At 42.4% G+C, this 20,726-nt stretch overlaps 1 protein-coding gene across 3 annotated transcripts in view; it reads right to left on the bottom strand.

Annotated features, from left to right (window-relative positions):
- MAGI3 (membrane associated guanylate kinase, WW and PDZ domain containing 3) overlaps positions 1–17,251 on the bottom strand; it is a 245,123-nt gene extending 227,872 nt beyond the window's left edge. For 2 of the 3 annotated variants that reach the window (XM_044238942.1, XM_044238941.1), the window contains exon 1: positions 16,868–17,251. In XM_044238942.1, coding sequence (XP_044094877.1) covers positions 16,868–17,183 — 316 coding nt within the window. In that variant the 5' untranslated portion in view covers positions 17,184–17,251. The remainder of the gene's footprint in view (positions 1–16,867) is intronic. The other variant, XM_044238940.1, reaches the window with a different exon arrangement.
- Positions 17,252–20,726: the final 3,475 nt, after the last annotated feature.

Raw genomic sequence — 20,726 nt, 5'->3', positions numbered from 1 at the left:
CTGCTCAGCAGGGAGCCTACTTCCCCTCTCTCTCTCTGCCTGCCTCTCCGTCTACTTGTGATTTCTCTCTGTCAAATAAATAAATAAAATCTTTTAAAAAAAAAAAAAGATTTTAATATCATTTGCATAGATGCTTCTTTAATACCACCGGTGCCAGGGATAGAGAAAGAGTAGTATCCCAGGAGGTGAAGAATTTGCCAGCTGTACATAGTAAGGCAAATTATACGGATTCCCATTGAGTATTTGGGGGGAATGAGAAAATATTTCTTTTTAAGATCTTATTTATTGATTTGGGGGGTGGGGAGAGAGAGAGAGATGGAGCATGTGAGAGCAGAGGAAGAATAGCAAGCCGACTCCACACTCCCCGGAGGCTGATGTGGGGCTCGATACGGCGACCCTGAGATCATGACCTGCGCCAAAACCAAGAGTCGGATGCTCAGCTGACTGAGCCACCCAGGTGCCCCCGGGAATGACACAGTATTTCTACATTGTTTACTTATAGTAAGTTCCTTAATGCTGATGAAATTCTCATCTGCATTATATCACTTTAACAGCAGACTAATATGCCATAATTAGACAATTTTTCATTCTTTCAATTAGTAAGAAATTATCCTAAGAGACTATCTATTGGCCTTTCAAAGATCCATTTCTAATTCCTATTTTTTTAAGATGATTTTTTCAAAGACTGGGTTTGTTTAGTATGTGCGATCCAGTTTGAACCTCTAAAACAAGGATATGAAATAAAATATTACCTAGAGACAGGCGTCTGGCATATTTTCAAATCCAGAAATAGAAAAACACATACACGCATGTTCTGGGGGTACAGAGCAGCTCCTGAATAACTAAGCAAGGACAAATGTCAAAGGAAATAGAAGGATGCCCCCCCCCCCACCAGTTTCCACCTGAGCCCCTGAGAAATTGGACAATCCACGAGGGGAAGTGAAGGAACATTGCAATTGGCTGACAGGATCTCTCCAAGGTCAGTCTTTTCTTTGGAAAGCAGAGACCCATGGGAGAAGCAATCAGAGTCAAGAGAAAACAAAACTGGAGAGATGAGCAGAGAGCGAGCAGCTGATCAAAGGCAGCTGAGGAGGCTGAGGCAGGGAGCTCCAGACACGAGTGTGAACCTTATCTGTTCCTGAAGGCACAGGCAGGAGCTACAGAAGAAGAGAGATGCTACCTGTGCCCCAGGACTCGAGCCTCTGAGGTGTAGGGCATTTATACAGTAACAAGCTAATCTAAGCCCAAGCAAATGTAACACATGAAAAATGCTACAGAATAAAATGTATGTATTCAGACATCCTGTAGTGGAGATTTCAATCTTATTCTAATACAGAATCTACTCAGGGGAAGGATGTGGACCATAAGCTACAAGGTACAAATGCCTCTCTCTGGAAATACCACATATCATACTGCTCCTGGCCCTCTTGACCTTCTTTACTTGCATCTCCATCCCAGAAAATCTGAACCCAAACTTTCAACAGATTGTCTCCTCATCATGAGTAAAGGCACTGAAACAGAAACAAATAAAACACCATAAAATTCCAGAGTGTTCTGTTAAGGTCAATGACACAGAGGAATTCACAATTTCACGTAATTCTAAGTACAGGGAATAAAATAAGGCTGCACCTCCTGGAGGCTGAAGCTGTAGGATGATTCCAGAATGATTCTGTACCTTGGGAAGAGTTTGTGGTCCTTCCCTCCAGTGGTCTTCTGGAAATACCCCTCAGCCCTACTGCATGTGTCAATTTCTTCTGCTCATTCATGGTTTCTTCTCCCAAAATTTTAGTTTTTACATGGTTAAAAATGGCCTTCCCAACCTTGACTCTACCTCCCCACCTCACAATCAGTGGTGTATTTTGTAGACGCTAACAACTCCCACCACAGCCATGACAACAGTGAAAACATGGCTGGGAAGATAACCTATTATACAGTATTTCCACCACTCAGTTACAACAGATGTAAAGAAACCCAAGAGAATAGAGAGTAGTAAAATAATTAGGAAAGGGCATGGAATATTAAAAAAAAAAGAAGAAGAAGAAAGAAAGAAAAAGAAAAAAGAAAAGGTCAAACTCACAGAAACAGTGGAGGCAAGGGGAGAGGTTGGTAAAAGGGGAAAGGAGAGAGGTCTGAGGATCTAATGTATAATATGATGACTACAGTTGATAATACTATATTGCATGACTGAAATATGCTAACTTGAAGTATTCTCATCAAAATAAAAAATACCATAAAACTCCAGAGTGTTCTAGGGGCACCTGGGTGGCTTAGTCAGTTAACCATCTGCCTTCGGCTCAGGTCATGATCCCAGGGTCCTGGGATCAAGCCCCGCATCGGGCTCTCTGCTCAGCAGGGAGCCTGCCTCTGAACCCTTTCCTCCCAGCTTCTTCTTTTTCTCACTGTCTCTCTCACACACAAATAAATAAACAAAATATTTAAAAAATAAAATTAAATTCCTAATATTTAAAAAAAGAATTCAAGTGTTCTATTAAGACTGGTAACACAGGAGTGTGTTATATAAACCAAATCATCATGCTACATACTTTTACATTTACATCATCATGCTATATACTATTACAATTTTGTCAGTTGTACCTCAGTAGAGCTGAAAATAAGGAAATCACTAACTTTGAGCATTAAGTAACTTTGTTGTTAATATAATTTGCTTAATTGTAATTTTATGCAACTTAATGTTTTCAAATGACTCTTTGGACAACTAGCTCGCTCAGTTCCTGAACATTCAACCATCAGGCTCAAGAAAGAGTACAGCCAACTCAGGGCATAACTGGCAAAACCTCTCAGCTAAAGTGCCTACTCCTAACTGGAAATGCTTTCCTTTTTGTCTTAGTTCAAATCCCCAGGAAAAAGTCTTACTGGCCCCATTCAGCTTTCAAAGGCACAGAAATCACAGGTTGTTGACCAGCTTATGAGCTGGTTATTTCAGCTGAGGTGCCCTTCCTGGCCTGGATGCCTGCGGGTTATAGGGAAGATGGAGATTAAGTGATAGAAAACACAGATGTCTCATCAGCAGGGACAGGAGGTAGGACAGACGTAAGCTAGTAGCAAGATAGAGATGTTAAAAATCTATCAGCTTTGTGATCACTCCAACTACAGGCCATTTCGAAAAGACAAGCTCACAGAAATGACAGTTATCAGGAAAGGATTAAATACTATCTTTAATTAGATGGGCCTGTGGGGGTTGGCAGGAGGGACGCCTGGGTGGCTCAGTCGATTAAGTGTCTGCCTTCGGCTCAGGTCATGATCCCAGGATCCTGGGGATCCAGCCCGATGTCAGGCTCCCTGCTCAGCGGGGAGACTGCTTCTCCTTCTCCCTCTGTCTCTCCCCCTGCTTGTGCCTCACTCTCTCATGCTGTGTCAAATAAATAACATCTTAAGAAAAAAAAGACGACGACAAAGATGAGCATGTGTGATAAAGGGTCAGCAGGCACTCAGCACCCACCTGCTTACGGTAAGCTGTCCTAAATGCAGAGGTTGGTAAACTAAAACCTGTATTTCCCAGGTTCCTTTACAGCTAGTATGTGGGATAAAAATTCAGTTCCACCATGTAAGATATAGGACACAAAATATGGAAGGCAGAAGCGAAGCAGAGCTCCATCAGCCTGTGGCTTTTAGTGGCCTTCAGCCAGCAAAGAAGGTCACAGGCATGTCAGAGCCCAGTCTCAGGCCTCAGGGCTGTTGAGGGACAATGGCAGAAGTAGCAGGGCTGGCTCGGAGTCAGTCAGTAGCTCAGGGGCATCTAGAAGTTGTCACAGCACTGGCCAGACACTACCTTCCAGACTTCAAGCAGCTCTGACGGCAACAGCAGTGGCTGCTATGGTCCCCTCCGCCACAAGGGCCGTGGTATTTTCCTGCCTTCGTTGCAGTAACAACTCCTGAATGCCACTTTCCTGACAGTGGCAGAGGGAGGAGCTCCCATGCCATGTTGTTTCAAGGTGTCCTGGAAGTCATTCTCAGAGTCCTGGCCTAGAGCCCAGCTCTCCAGCCCTTTCAAAGATTCCCTAAGCAACTAAATCCCTGTATTACATCCCTCTCGTTTTCCTGCACTTAACCCCAACTGATACTACAAGAGTCTACGGTAGACTGACTACAGAGAGATCTTTCCAGGTCTCCGCTCACGCTGTTCTTTCACAGACATACAAGAGGCCCAAGTGAGACATTACTATTCCCATCAGTCATACCTACTGAGAAGAGTCTTCCCAAAACTGTGGCCAGCTCTGTGTGGCCTGAGATGTCTACTTGTCCCATACCCAGCAGGAACACAGCCCCCCATTCTCAGTCATGTTCACCATCATTACAGCCACACAAGCTCAAGGACCCTGAGCCAAAAGCACCCTTGACAGTTCATCTATCACATCCCTGAGCAGTTCCTAGCTCTAAAACTCCTCTTCCCCCGCTGCATCCCCTAGCCAGGCTGAGAGGAAGAAATAAAAGTAGAGCAGGCTCTAATTCAGACTTGTACTATTGGCCCACCAAGAAGGGAGAGAAGAGCGACAGCAGTCCACCATACAAAGCACCCAGTCAGAAGGATTCTACTGAAAGCACTGCGAAGAAACTTTCCGATGGGAGAAATAATTTTTCAAAGCTAAAACACCTAACAAGAACCAATACTTAGATATACAGCTATTACACCAGCTAACAGTTTTCTGCCTATTTAGATCTTAACCATAAGCCACTGCATTACACGAGGCCACAAATGTCATAGAAACCTGTGGCACAGAATGATCAAAATTTTCTGTCCTCCAGCCCCTGGGTTACTACTGTTGTCTCTAGCAACACTTAAGCATGCTGATGGCCTAACAGACCTGGTCTAGGCTGTGATACTTAATTGCAAAGCAACACAAATTTCATAAAGGGACAGAATATGTTTAACAGGTTACTTCTTTTTTTCATCAATTTCACTATCATTTCCTACTGAGAGCCTTATGCCAGAAACCAAAACAACAAAAGCAACCAGAGTTCCAGGCCACACCTGGGCCTCTGAGCAGAGCTACCTGCCTTTGCTAAGCCTCAATTCATTTCTCTGTAGACTCAGGGTATTAGTTGGATTGCTATGGTTCCTTCCAGTTGAATGGCTGACTTGAAGCCCACACAGAAGACATAACAGCATAAACACTTAAAGAATAAGAGGTGCCTGTGCTCTACAACCTGCTTTAACCACCTCTTCAATGGCCACCTTACCGTAGAGTACTTGATGTCCGGAAAAAGAGAGATCTCCTTGAATACAATGAGTTATTCTTCCATCTAGCTTGGCTACATTTTATTTAAAAGTAATGTATACCTTGAACAGATTCTGCAGACTTTAAAAAAAAAATTCCTAGTCCCAAAATGTATTCATTCTTACATTCAACAGAACATTCTTTTAGGCCACCTGTCTCAAGGTATGTGTGTTAAGAAATACCTTCCTGATGAGTGGATTATCCAATGAGTGGACAGGAAACATGAGAACAAGGTATTATTTGCAGTATCAAGTAGACAATCTTCCCAAGTATATTTACCCTCAGAGTATCCAGGCTTTTACAGAGAACAGCTGGAAAATTATCTTACCAAAGGTGGCAAGAATTAATGCTAACTTTCTGTCTGATGTGTAATTCTGGGGGCTAACTACTTCATCGGGCACAGTGTAGCTATAAAGATTAAGCTGCACTGCCACAAACTTTGTTTAGAAACAGAACCAAGAAATGAAGCTTTTATTTTAAGTACTTGCCCAATGTTTTACTGCATTTAACACCCACTCAAACAGTTCAGAATTGTGGGTTTTTTTTTTCCTTTTAATAGAGAAAAAGGAAGTAAGGCAGATTTTTTCAGACAAAATGAAATAATACTCTATCTGGAAAGTGAAGAAGGAAGACTCAAAGCTGCTTCAGTTCCTAGTCCTCAAGGTGAGTCTGCGACCTTTGGTGTGCTCATCTTTCTGGACCTTAGTTTTCTCATGTGTAAAAGGGAGAGGACAGTGCCTGACTCACAGAGAATGACAACATGTAAATTTCTTTAGAGAAAAACACGTATGCCAATATATATCCTTATAAACCAAACAAAGGGGGTGTATGATGTATGGACATATGACTGTTACTCAGTAAATGGCAGCTAGTAGTATCACAAGTCCCCAAGTCAGAATATTTCCCATTACACTCAGAGCAAGGTTGCCAACTTAGAGTCACCGCCAAAGGAAGGCTGATGTGTCACCTCATTCACCAGCATCTCACTACAAGATAGCTCTAGTTAGCAATTCTAACTCTATTTAAAGGAAATTAAATTTTTAAGTAGTATGGACTTTCTAACTGAAAACACTGAAACTCGTGAAAAGCATCCTTAGCTAAAATAAATATTTTAACAAAATGTCCTCCTTCCCAAAGCTATAGAAGTGGGTTAAGATATAGTTCTGTGAGCAGAGGTAAGGAAATGGTATTATTTTAACAGCTCTCATGGCTTAATCAATATGTGGAATTAATACTGGAGAACTCTAATAATATAGGATTCTGCAATAGAAGCAGTGATTTTCCAAACATGGTTTAAAGACATCCCAAGACAGACATACATTAATCTAAAAATACAAAGTCATGATGTGATTTTTGATGAATCACACCCAATTCCGTGAATGTTGGCTTTGGTGTACAATAGCATATTTATAAACAATTTAACGATATTTAACACTCAATAAAGAGGGGCACCTGGGTGGCTCAGCGGGTTAAGCCTCTGCCTTCAGCTCAGGTCATAATCTCAGTATCCTGGGATCCAGCCCCGCATCGGGCTCTCTGCTCAGTAGGGAGCCTGCTTCCCCTCTCTCTCTGCCTGCCTCTCTACCTACTTGTGATCTCGCTAATAAATAAATAAAATCTTAAAAAAAAAAAGCTCATGGGCGCCTGGGTGGCTCAGTGGGTTAAGCCGCTGCCTTCGGCTCAGGTCATGATCTCAGGGTCCTGGGATCGAGTCCCGCATCGGGCTCTCTGCTCCGCAGGGAGCCTGCTTCCTCCTCTCTCTCTCTTTGCCTGCTTGTGATCTCTCTCTGTCAAATAAATAAAATAAAATCTTTAAAAAAAAAAAAAAAACTCACTAAAGATACAACCAGACAACACTAAGCCAAACTTCAGAATTCCTACCGTGCATGTTATACATAAACTGAAGGTTGATTTTAAATTGTTTTCATGGTATTGGAGTTAAAGATATTCATCTGGTAATCAAGAATATAAAAAAGTGGGAAAAGATATTCAGTGTACCCACCCGTCTCTTTCAACCTGCCAACTCTAAGTACCTTCCTCCAGTGGAGGCAGGAAAAAACAAAGGTGGTCAGATTTTATCCTACAGTGTCTGCCAAATAACTTTTTAGATGATTAAACAGCTACTACATTACACACTTAAGCAGTGTTTCAAAGAATCAGTGAAGTAGTTTATGTTTGACTTCTATGAGATCATGGTTTAAAGGTATTATTAGAGAATGCTTAGAAATAATACAATAAAAATGCAGCTTCAGTTTATATTTAAAAAGACCACTGTCTTAAAAGCAAAACATCCTGGAGGCCCCTGGGTGGCTGAGTTAAGCCTCAGACTCTTGATCTTATCTCAGGTCTTGATCTCCGGATCATGAGTTCAAGCCCTGCATCAGGCTCCACAATGGGCATGGAGCCTATTTAAAATGAATGAATGAATGAATAGCAAAACATCCTGGAAAGCAATTATTTTATAATTTCATCTTCAAAATGATATAATATTAAGTTCAAAAAATCACATCAAACAGATTAACAATCATTTTCTCAATGGCAAAGATAATTAAATGATCCTCCAAAGCATCCTATCCACCTAAGAATAAGCAGCACTGACTTAGAGAATCCTGACGTTTTAAAAAATTGAAAAAGTACAAGCAGTACCTACCTTTTAATTGCACATATTAAAAAACTGAGATGTTGAACTCTTTTAAGATTTATTTATTTGAGAGAGAGAGCATGTACACACACATGTGCAGGGGAGGAGGGGAGGGGTAGAAGGAATGGGAAACAGAATCTCAAGCAGACTCCCCACTGGGTAAAGAGCCCAACATAGGGCTCAATCCCAGGACCCTGAGATCATGACCTGAGCAGAAATCAAGAGTCAGATGCTTAACCAACTGAGCCACCCAGGCACCCTGAGATGTTGATATCTTAAAAGAGAAAGCATTTAAATAAAAGCAGCTTTTAGGTTAAAAACTTCAAAATTATAATATTTAAGTAAACTATTTGAATAAAATCAGTGTCTCAGTTTTGGTCTATAGTCAATATCTGGTTTTTAAAAAATAATAAGCTTTATGACAACTGTATACTGTTGGTGGTTTCAAAGTAGGAGAGAGTAAATGTTTCAAAAGAGGCCATTTCCTGTAGTATTGCCTCCCCATCATCCCATCTTTTGAGGAAATACCCATCCCTTATCTCCTGGAGTTCTAGGACAGTTATTAATCACACTGTGCTTTCTATACTCAACAGCAAGAGTAGACGTTTCATGCAGGCCTGGCCAATCACAGTACCCGGCTGCCCTCTCTCTACAACTGGTCCAAGAGATGGGCACAGAGTCCCTGCATGAAATTCATTATTGGACTCCAGAACAAAGATGAGAAGCTTTAAGGACTCCATATGACTTGGGGGGTGGGTGGTTCAGAGCCACCTTTCTTGCTGAAGCTTACTGAGAGGTGAGCTGAAAAAGAAGCCAAGTCTGAGGAAAAGGGCCAAGAGATAGTCCCAATAACCATCACTTAAGAGCATGAATTTAGCTGCTACAGCTCTAGGCGTGGGTTTTCATGTGTGTAAGCCAATAAACTTTCTAGCCTAAATTAACCTCAGTAGTTTCTGTCACTTGCTATGGAATCCTAACAAACACAGAAACAGACATATGAATTGGGATTTTTTTACCCCTTCCTGATGAGATCTGACCTACATATCACCAAATACCTGTTGCAAACTGGATAACCACATCCAAAGAGTAATAGATCTCTGGGGCTACTCCATTAAAAGGGACTTTTTTTAAGTTATTTTATTAGAGGGGAAAAAAAAGCCAAGTTCGCATAATTCTATTTGATGAAAGTCAGAAATAAAGCATTTATTAATAAATACTTCCTTTTCTCTCCTCCCTTTCAGAGTATTTTCATTCCATAAAACTATTTCTGTTTAATGTCATCATGTGTATGTAAATAACCCCATTTTTGCTGGGACACCTGGGTGGCTCCATTGGTGAAGGGTCCAACTCGATTTTGGCTCAGGTCCCAGTCTCAGGATTGTGAGACTGAGCTCCATGTCGGGGAGGAGTCTGCTTGAGATTTTCTCTCTCCCTTTCCATCTGCTTCTGCTCCGCCCCAGCCCCCGCCCCCACTCACTCTGTCTCTCTAAAATAAATTCTTTAAAAGGAAAACAAAAATATTTTTCATAGTCACATATAATTCCCAATCAGTACAACAATGAGAAACGGGGTACCCACTCACAAACTCCCTGGAAGCAAGAAAAATAATTATGTATTTAAAATTATCTAAAAAAAAAAAAAAAAAAAAAGCAAAGAACCTAAGATGCTAAAAAGTTTTAATTAAGTAGATCAGGTACTGTTCATAATGTATACCCGAGACCAGGACTGCCTCCAAATAGAATAGATGCTAATTTTAACAAATTTGAAGCAAAACTTTTTTCCAATTTGCATTCCATAATATTTTTTAAAAACCCTACACTCCAGGGCACCTGGGGGGCTCAACTGGTTAAGCATCTGCCTTTGGTTCAGGTCATGATCCCGGAGTCCAGGGATCGAGTCCTGCATCAGGCTCCCAGCTCCGTGGGGAGTCTGCTTCTCCCTCTGACCTTCTCCCCTCTCATGCTGTCTCTCAAATAAATAAATAAAATCTTTAAAAAAAAAAAAAACCTAAACTCCAAACACATTATAGCAAAAAGTTTAACCCTCTATATTCCTAAGTCTCTGAAACTATCTCCAGTGTGTTACTAAAACAAGGTACCTTCCAATTTATGAGCACCATCTGTCTTTTCTCAGCTATTTAGTTATGTCACAAGTCAAATTATGGTGCTCAAAATGTAATCCATGTTCCCCTGGCCATGAGGCAATGACTGAAATTCGGGGGGTTGGGGGGAAGCAGAACCGCTCCTGGGAACACTGTGGAGCAATTGTGTTAGGACACACTGCTAAGGTTGGGGGGTAGGGGGGGTGGGGATGGAAATATAATGGTGCTACCCTTTTCTCTGGAAGCCAGTCAACTGTGACTCTAACAAAAGAGAAGGGGGAGTTAAGGTGGAAATCTATTTCCAGTTCTCTTTTTACTAGATTAGCAAATTGCATTTTCCTATAAAATTGGCTAGGCTTCCAAGGCAACACAAGAAAGCCTATAACCATAAAGCAAAGTACTACCAGTAATATTTCAGCTACATTATGGGTTAAATAAAAATACTCAATACATTATGAGTTGAATAAGGGTGAAGGTGGAAATGGCCATAAGCACTTTACCAGCATTATTTCTAGGTGATTCATATTAGAACTACCTATATATTTAAACAATATGATTCTCCATTTTCCAATTATTCTATAATGCAGATTTTGTGCATTTACACAAAATAAGGTTTTACCCACATACACATACATGACTGAGATGGGTTATACTGAAGACCTGTCTGTATTGAACATCCTTGTCCCATGTCTGTCTCTTCCTCTGCTTCCTACATACTACTGAGAGGATACAAATTTCACTCAACCAGCACTTATCCATCTCTCAAAGCCAGGGTAAATTCAAAATTCTTCACAGTTCTCTCCTCTGCTAGCCAAAGCAGAAAATCAGGGCACAAGGCAAGGACCCTACCAAGACACAAAAGCAATGAAAGCTTTCTTTCACCTCATGGGCACATTTAACTTCTACAAATTCACTATGCACACCCAGATAAGGGTAATTTTTTAAAATTAAAAGATGGGTTTTATTAAAGGAAAAAAACTAAAACAAAAACAAAAAACCTAACTCTTTAATGCAAGCAAAACTATTTCACTTAGTGTTCAGCCAAAACACAGCAATTGGTTCCAACATGGCAGGGGCGGGAGGAGGGCAGGGTGAGAAGAGGCAAGAAGTTCTGGTCCTACAAATGGTATAATACAATTTTTTTTAAAGATTTTATTTATTTATTTGACAGAGAGAAATCACAAGTAGGCAGAGAGGCAGGCAGTGAGAGAGAGAGGAAGGAGGCTCCCTGCTGAGCAGACAGCCTGATGCGGGACTCGATCCCAGGACCCTGAGATCATGACCTGAGCCAAAGGCAGCGGCTTAACCCACTGAGCCACCCAGGTGCCCCTACAAATACAATTTTTAAAAAATACACTGTGACTAAAACACAGATTGTATTTTGAGGGCAATTTAACTAAGGGCTTTTCAAAAGATAATTGTGTTTATAGTTGATTTCCCTCTTTTTGTAATGACCTGAGAACCCAAATCCTAAGATGTAGCCCCACACCACTTTTTAGAACAATGTGCTTGGTAACCAATTAATTAGTCTAGCTTCCACCAAAATTCATACTCAAACTTATCTAAAGAGTTTTATTTAAGTACTAGGAGAAGAGTGATAAAGGTAAAACCCATACTACAGGTCTTCTTGACCAATGAAACCATAAGCTCCCATTAAAGTGTGAGCTTCTTGAAGATTGAGATCATTACTGATTCATTTTTATATCTGTTTTTATATCACCAGAGCTAGCTCACATGGGTACACCCCCAAACGGCTGCTAAGGGAATGAACATGTGCCAGGAACCAAACTTTTTCTCTTTATAAAGTAAAATCAGCACCTTTTGGGGGAAACATTCTAAATAACATACTTTCAAGGAGAAGAACAACTCTTCCCGCACAAACACATCTCTCATAACACTAGCCTCTGAGCCACCAAAAATCTTACCCTTAGGAGCAGTTTTAAATAAAGGACATTCATTCTCTCTGCCAAAATGTAGTACTGCAAGGAAATTATTTCTCAAAAATTCAGAGGAGAGACAGAACTGCTTATTTAATTAAAAGGGTCACAGTTCTGGTCTTCATTACCAAAATACTTACACTTCATCATATCACAAACAACCAAAAACTGACTTAAGAATTGGTAGAGTTTGGAATTGGTATTAAATATGGAAGTGGTTCATAAAAATGAAATTCTCTGACAACACACTCCCCAAAATCCTAAGTGCTCACAAAATTTATAAAGCACCTAGAGGTTATATGGTAAAGATATTTTATGAAACTATTCACCTGAGAAGATTATGCACTGACTTCACAAGTCGGATCCTGGAGCAAATGTACATTTGTTTTACCATCAATTTAAATAAATTAGAGACCAAGAAACACACACACACACACACACACACACATACACACACACAGAAATTTGTCTCTTAGAGGTTTTATAAAGTACTTCCCAGAACCTCCAGAGGAAAACAATTTATATTCCCCAGGAACACAGTTATGTCCCATGAAAATCAGTTTTAACATTCAACTGAATAAAACAGAAATGATCTGAAAACTGAAAAGGGCCAATTATTAAGTGTTTCTTCAGCTTCTATGACATAAGCTCATTATTCACAGGAACTGAAGGTGTCAATGAATAAAGTCCAAAACCTGAAGTTACTTGAGTTGAGACCAACTGTAGACCCAAAAAATTGCTACCAAATTTTGAGAGGACAGTAAAGTTTCCAGTTTAAGGTTTATCAAAATTTACCACTATTTTCCCTAACAAAGAGGCTGCCTCACCCAATCTCTGGCTTCTATGTTAAAAAAGTTTTTTGTATTAGAAACCTAGGAAGCTAGCAATTAAATTTTAACTTCTTTCACCCTTCCCTTCATCAAATATGACAACCACCTAAACAAAATTTACAAGTCCGGGGGCGCCTGGGTGGCTCAGTGGGTTAAAGCCTCTGCCTTCAGCTCGGGTCATGATTCCAGGGTCCTGGGATCGAGCCACGCATTGGGCTCTCTGCTCAGCAGGGAGCCTGCTTCCTCCTCTCTCTCTGCCTGCCTCTCTGCCTATTTGTGATCTCTCTCTGTCAAATAAATAAATAAAATCTTTTAAAAAAAAATTTACAAGTCCCAAATTACCCATTAAACCAAAAAGACAAAAAGACCCAAAAGTTAAAAGAAAGGGATAAAGTTATTCATTATTGGCCTAACAAAACACCTTTACTCAAAAGCTTCTAGTAATGCGTCTTCACCAATGGGGAATGGATTTCTAGGAATGTGCTCATTTTAACAAAATTCCCCTATAAATCAAATGTCTCCAAGAGTCCATGGCAAACTTTGACCTACAATTAATTGGCGTTAAACAAGATCTATTTCAAACTAGTTTTTGTGTAAACAGTAACATTGTTCCTCATGATTTTCCTCTCTAGATACAGTAGCAGACCTAAGGTAGCTGAAAGCACTGTGGGCATAATAAAGCAGTAAACAATGATTTCATGTACTTAATGTATCAATACTTAACCTGCGGAATAAAGTCCACATAATTTGCAACCACTGAAATATGTGTTTAAAAAAGTATATGAATTGAATATTAAAGTCGAACATTCATCATCCAGAGAATTGTAGAACAAAACTGACTATTTCTATCATTAGCCAGAAAAGAAACTGCTTAAAAATATGCTCTGAAATAAAATCAAAGAAACTAAGACTGGTCACAGGACTAGATCATGTAACAATTTCATCAGAGGTCCAAAGTTCAACTTCCTTTCCTACTGTGAAACTACAAAGATCAAATTCAATTAAGAACTTTTCTCCTTGCAGACAAGAATTAAAAAGAGAGAGAGAGAGAAGAGAAGAAAAAAAAAGAAATAAAGAGAAGATCTGTAATTAAGATATAGGTGACCAGCTGGGCCAAGGAACAGGTGAAACTAAAGACGGTCCTCGAAGCAGGAATGTACTGACTGCTGCATATTATGTGAATACTAAGTAAGAATAAGATTCCAATAAGAAATTCCCTAATTCTCTCAAGAAAGCCTAGGATTAAGAACCATATTTTAAAGTAGGGGATTTTTCCCCATTATAATCTTTAATGGAATTTGCAAGTGAGAAAAAAAAAAAAAAATACTAAAGCCCCAACTCAAAGCTGAAGATGGTCACTGCCAGAAAGAATTCCTTAAGTCATCCAGGTGTTGACACTGGTTTTGGCTGAGCTCCCCTTAGCATGTACAAGACAAAAAGGAGAAAACTAGGAAGGATCTATACTCATCCTTTTGCCATGGACTTTGTCAGAAGACGATGAATGTGAGATCATTCCACGCTATTATTACATCTCACAGAAATGTTAAATTTACTCTTGAACTGTACTAGTTTCTAGATGATGTTATGAATATAGTTTTACAAAGAGTTGCTAATCAAGACAAGAGACAGTGCAAAGTACACTTTACAATTCCTTATTAAAATGGAAAATCCATTTCTCTCACAAAGTTTAGATTAAATGGAAAAAAAAAAAACCCAATGTGCAGCACAAATTCCTTTTTAAACTTCCTTACTTAGTATTTTCATACTTTTCAAATTTAAGCCTAACAGTATGGAACCCCTGTCTCCTCCAGAGATAATATTTATGCGATTTGTAATCACACCCAAAGTTCTAGGAATAAACTCTTCTAGTTCCTTAATTTCTAATATTTGAAGTCTTCCACTTAGCCTGCAAAAACCTTGCTATTTTACAACAAATGTTGTTTAAACAAAGCCATTTAAGAAAGCCATTTCATGTAATGCTTAACATGAGGATACTAAAAACTAAGAATACTATCCTTTGAGAAATTAAGATTTTTAAATTACAACTTACTTAGAAACAAAGAATAAGAATCTCAGATGACACATAGTGGTACCCTTTAGAAATTACTGAAGCAGAGCATATCTTTAAAAAAATAAGTGTAGTATTCAGAACTTTTAGTATTAATGATCAGAAAATATGCTAAACCCATTAATATAAATTATTCCCCTCTTTATTTTTTGGTTTAACATTTAAAGTAGAAAAATAACTGTGGTTGTCAAGAGGGCAAAATTTTATTACTATAAAAATGTCAACTACATCCCAGGGCATATGATTTTTATTCAACACAGATAATCTATATTACCGAATACACTCTAAACTTTGAATTATTTTCTTAAATTTGATATAAACATTGAGAAAATATATAACATGCACATCAGACTAATATTAAAGATCTCCCCAGTCTTCTAAAAGAATCACAATACTTTGAGTATATATCGACTTCCTCAATCTATTAAATCTTAAACTATTTATGAAAATAAGAGTTACATTCTCATTTATGGCCCCAACTAATCAAAACAAAACACTATGATGCAGATGTTCTCATTATTCCCTGACTCATGGGATTTGAACTAAATGGCACCTACACTAGTAAACCATGTATTATATAGTATTTTGCATATTACAGACAGTGCCTGACTCACTAAATTACAGCCCCCAAAACCTTTCCTCCACCTTTCACATATGGCTCTGAAAGTTTGAGTTAAGAATTTCTTAATTTGCGAAACTATACAGAAAATGAAGTTTAAAGTCTGCCAAAGTTTTTTAAATTAGCAATAAAAAAGAAGCCCTTACATAAACTGTAAGCTTAAAATGAGTATGATGAAACAGACCACATGAAGAAAATCTTAATTTAAGATTGCAGGGACATGTGAGTGTGTGCATATACACCCACAATACTCACACATATGTATATTGCACCACAAACCATCAGTTCCCAATAAGCCCATGGACTATGAAAGAGAGATTTCCAAAGTGAGCTGCTGAGAAAGAAAAAACAATGTGAGGGAGAGAACATGTTAAATTTTTCTCCCGATTTTTCTAGCATTTTGCAGTGAAGGGATGGACTGATCGCTCCAGCCGAAGTCACAATTAAAAAGCCCATTATATTCTGATGCACTATAGATTCAGTAGAGCACACATAACGAAACTAGTTTGATTTCTAATAACGTTGTGATCATAATTCTCTCTCCTACAAGACTCTCAGAAAACAGAGCCACATTCTAACCAATGCTGAACAATGCTGTAGATAACAAATACATCAGGACCATTGGATACTATCAGATTTCACTGTACGCAGTCTGATCAATGCTTTCAAACATAAACGGAACGTGCTTTGCAGTAGATCTGACTTGCATAAAAGACACCAGGGCAACGGGGGTCCGTTTTACCCACCACTTCTACAAAACGTGTGTGAAATCAAAGATTTAGTAAAGATTTTACTACGAAGAGGCACCTAGTTCTTTCGAAGCCCAGACTATTCAACAGCTCCCCGCAAGAACATTCTAATCGGTCACATATTACGTACTGTACGGCCATACCCAGCCACCTGAAACCACCTGAACTGAGTGAGTTAGGCTGTCAGCTCCCAGGTGTTGCTGGTGTGCAAGAAACACTGAAGCCGCTAAGCCCTCTTAGGCACACTAGGTGGTAACCTTGGCACCAAGTGCCTCAATAGTACAAGACCTCATTCCCGATTAGAAAATGCATAAGACTGTTCCAAAGAATACGCTACTATCATGAGGACCTTCTCCATAAAGGGGAGCAGCGGAAAAGGCTGCCCCCCCTTTTTTTCGTCTCAGGTCAGAAACTCTCGGTAGGAGTCGGGGCTACAGATTTAGGAAACCCAGCTTCTGGCTGCAATACTTGACAGCCTGCAGAGCAGCCTCAGCCAGCCAGAGCTCAGTTTTCCTACCAGCAAATTGGGAATCACCAGCACTCCCCACCCCCCGCCAGGGAGTCCCGCGCACCCTGGAAATAAACGATTACCCAGGGCGATAAGCAATAAGGAGTGGACGCCTCTCCCAGGACGCCCACCCCGACTTGCCCCCAGACCCCGAGACAAAAGGCAGAGCCGGCATACCTGGCTTCACAGTCTTGAGACGGATGGGCTCTCGGAAGTGGCGGATGACAGCCAGGGTGTCCCGGTTGGTGAGCCCGCTGACAGGCGTCCCGTTCACCTCCAGCAGAACATCCCCAGGGCTGGGCGCCTTGCCCGAGACGACGCAGCAGGTGCCCCCGCCGGGCTCCTCCCGGAGCCGCCCCAGGTAAGGGAACTCGCCGCGCTCCGCGCCGCCCCGGATCTCGGCGCCCAAGTCGCCCGGGGGCCCGGCCCAGGACACCGCGCACTCCTGCACCTTGCTGAGCCAGTGCTTCTTCTTCTTCAACGTCTTCGACATCCCGAACCCCGCTGCACCATGGGGGAGACCCCGCGCGGGCGGCGGGGGCGCCGCTCCGGCCCCCTCTCAGCCTGGGGGCCCGGCGGCCCGTGCAGCCCGGCGAGGGGGCCTCGCCGCTCTGGCGCCCCCCCCCCCGACCGCAGCCCGCCGGGGCCGGGCTGCTCCAAGCCCCGAGACGCCCCTCGGACGCCCCTCCCGGCTGCGCTCCCCGGGGCTGCCGGGCTCAGCGAGGACCACCCCGGGCTAGGCTGAAGAAAGGAGAGGGGAACTGTCCCCGGGCGGCTCCAGAGGGGTTTCGGGCGGGGTCACGGCCGCCGGCTGGCCCCCGGGCTCCGCGCCGAAGCGGCGGGAAAGGCAGAAGCAGGGGGGCGGGGAGGTGAACGGGCAAAAGCCGGAACGGGAAAAATCCGTCGAGGGGTGCGCAGAAGCGCGCGTAGACCCGTCGCAGGATCGACTGTGGCCGCTGCGGAGCTGGAGCGCGGAGACAAACGCCTGCCCAAGCTGCCAGGAAACTGCCGCTTTCAAACCCGCCGCAACCTCCTCCGCCTCCCTCTTCCCTTCCCCCCCGCCCTCGCCCTCGCCCATCCCTCACCCAGAGCCCCGCCCCCTCGTGCCGCGCGGCGCCCGGCGCGCTGCCGTCACAGGCCAGGCGCTAGGGAACGGGCCCCAGCGCTCGACTCCCTTGTCGTGGATTGGCCCCCAGCGGGCAGGGGGGCGGAGCCTCGGCGAGAGTGAGGACCACCGATTGGTCGGTGGGAGTGGAGGAGGCGGGCAGTAGGATGAGTGAAGTTTAAAGAGGGTGGAAAAAAGAAGTTTGAAGAGTGAGGGAGGGCGAAGGGAGGGGCAGGGAAATGGAACCGGCCACACATCGCAGGGCCGAGAGAGGCCCTCCTGGCGGCGTCTGGAGCCAAGCGAAAACTCGGACGGGAAGCTGGGAGAGAACCCCGAGGTGGAGGCGTGGCTGGAGAGCCGGGCGGAGTAGGGGGTGGAGCCCCAGAGCCCGTACGGGGCGCTTCCGAGAGAGGGTGTATTTTGGAGGGGAGACGGTGAGCAGAGTCCATCGCCCGAGGTGGCGGGGTCTCCAGGGTGGCCTAGCACAACCGATCACCTGCACTCTGGGTGCTTCTTGTTTGTTCATTCACTCATTCAACAAATGTTACTGAACGCCCATGATGTAAGGTAAAAGAGAGTCCTGCATACTGCTGTGTGACCTGGGGCAAAGACAACCTCTCTGAGCCGCTGCATCTTTGGCTGGAAAGTGGAGATAATTATACCCCTCGAAGCTGTTGTGAAGGTTTCATGAGGTACATATAAAATATCCGCACAGTGCCTTATAGAAGGTGGGGGCTTACCTTTTGTTAGCTGGTGATGTTAACGATGACTTTATCTCGGAAATTGGGCTAGGTACTGGAGTTCAACGATGAAGAAAACAGCTGTCAAGAAGTCCTAGTCTAGTGGGAGAGTCTGACAAGTTCACAGACTGCCTGAGATGAGGTAGGGTGATGTGGAGGATTAGCACTAGTCCGGGAACTAGCAGATCTACATGCTACCTATTTACTGTTTGACCTTGGCCAAATCTCGGGCTTCAAGTTTATTCATCTGTGAAGGAGATGGAGGGAGGACTAACCCTGAAGAAAGAACATATTAGGTCCCTTCCAGCAGTGATTTTTTTTTGAAAACTCTTGAGCATTCTCTCTTCCCTCACTTGACTCACACTCTCACCAGTCTTTTTGTCTTTTAAAAATCTTATCCAGGGGCGCCTGGGTGGCTCGGTGGGTTGAGCCGCTGCCTTGGGCTCGGGTCGTGATCTCAGGGTCCTGTGATCTAGTCCCGCGTCGGGCTCTCTCTCTGCTCGGCGGGGAGCCTGCTTCCCTCTATCTCTCTCTCTCTGCCTGCCTCTCTGCCTACTTGTGATCTCTGTCTGTCAAATAAATAAATTTAAAAAATCTTTAAAAAAAAATAAATAAAAAAATAATAATAATAAAAAAATCTTATCCATCCTCAGCCCAAATGCCATCTGTTCCAGGTAGTCTTCTTTGATTTCTTGTCCTCAAAGCAGAAACTTGTCTCTGAACTATGATACTTTATTTTACTTTTGCAGAGTGACTCCTAATTATATAGTCGTCTGTCTCCCTTTTAATGTTTGAGGAAAGCCCTCATTTACATTATGAATAACTCCACAGAATCTCATCATGTATCAGATAGAGTGGACCAAGTTTCAACCACTACAGTGATTTAGTTCACATCATTGCATCAGCAGAGCCTAGCAGGAAACAAATGGTACTTTACAAAAATGAGGGCAGCCTGTAGGAAACCACAAGGGTAGTGTGGAACCCTAGGACTATAAACTCCTAGGTCTGCAGAAGGGGAAGGAACCAAAATTCAGCCCCAGAAAGGCAGCAAGACAGGAGCCTATGAACTTCAGTCAAGGGATGCAGTGAGCCTAAGTAATTTCCCAAGGAGGAAGCTGGGGATTTATATCTCACTCACCTCCCTCTTCCACTCTCCTGCTGGTACATCCCAGTGGCCAAATCCAACCAGAAGCCAAAGGGCAAGAGAATCCTTTGCTGCAATCCATCTCAGTCAGTCACACAGGGAAGAGGAAACCCTGCCTCTGGAGAGAAAAGGGGAAATATCCCGCACAGACATGTGGATTGCCCAGATAAACCCATATCTGAGACAAAGATGAAGTGTTTTTTTTCTGAAGTATTACCTATACTAACAGATTCCTGGGTGACATCTTGATAACCTCCACATTATCTACTTTCATAGCACCTCTGAGAAAATGTCTTTTCCTACCCAGATTGTATCCATTAGGATACATTTGGCTAGCAGGAACAAAATAATTAACAGCTTAAAGCATAAGATCATTTATTCTATCTTTAACACAAAGTTCAAATGTTAAGTAGCCTTGGTTCGTTTAGAAGCAGAATCATGTCACTAAGGACCCAAGTTCTTTTTTGTGCCTGTTGTCTGCCATCCTATGCCTGTTGGCTTCTATCTCCAAGCTTATCACCTCTTGATTGCAATATGGCTGCCACAGCTCCAGACAGGACATCCTCAGAGGTCACTATACAAGCAGGAAGGGAAGCAAAGGCAGTGCTCCTCCCATTTTTATGAAGGAGAAAACCTTTCCCAGACTCCACCTTCCACCCCAACCAGTAGAATCTCCCTTATTAGCCAGACAATGGTCACATGCCCACTGCAGCCCAGTGGCAAAAAGCAAATGAGATTGCCACCATTCATTAAATTGATCCTGAGTCACCCCAAATAAAATAGAGGTTCTGTCTGAGAGGAGAAAGAACAGGTATCAAGTAGGAACGCAACAGTATGTACCACATGCCTCAAACAAGGAGGAGTTATCTTGACTCTTGGGCAGAAAACTGCAGTGATTAGGATCTTGAGCTCTGGAGTCAGAATGCAAATCCCAGTTTTTCTATTAGCCCTGTAATCTTGAGTGAACTGTTCAACCATCCTAAACTCCATTTCCTCATCCATGAAAGGGATAGAATAGCAATCTCACCTGAGTTGTTGTGAGAACTG

The sequence above is a fragment of the Neovison vison genome, chromosome 2 (assembly GCF_020171115.1).
Source record: "Neovison vison isolate M4711 chromosome 2, ASM_NN_V1, whole genome shotgun sequence".
Lineage (NCBI taxonomy): Eukaryota > Metazoa > Chordata > Mammalia > Carnivora > Mustelidae > Neogale > Neogale vison.
This window is presented reverse-complemented; position numbering and strand designations above follow the sequence as displayed.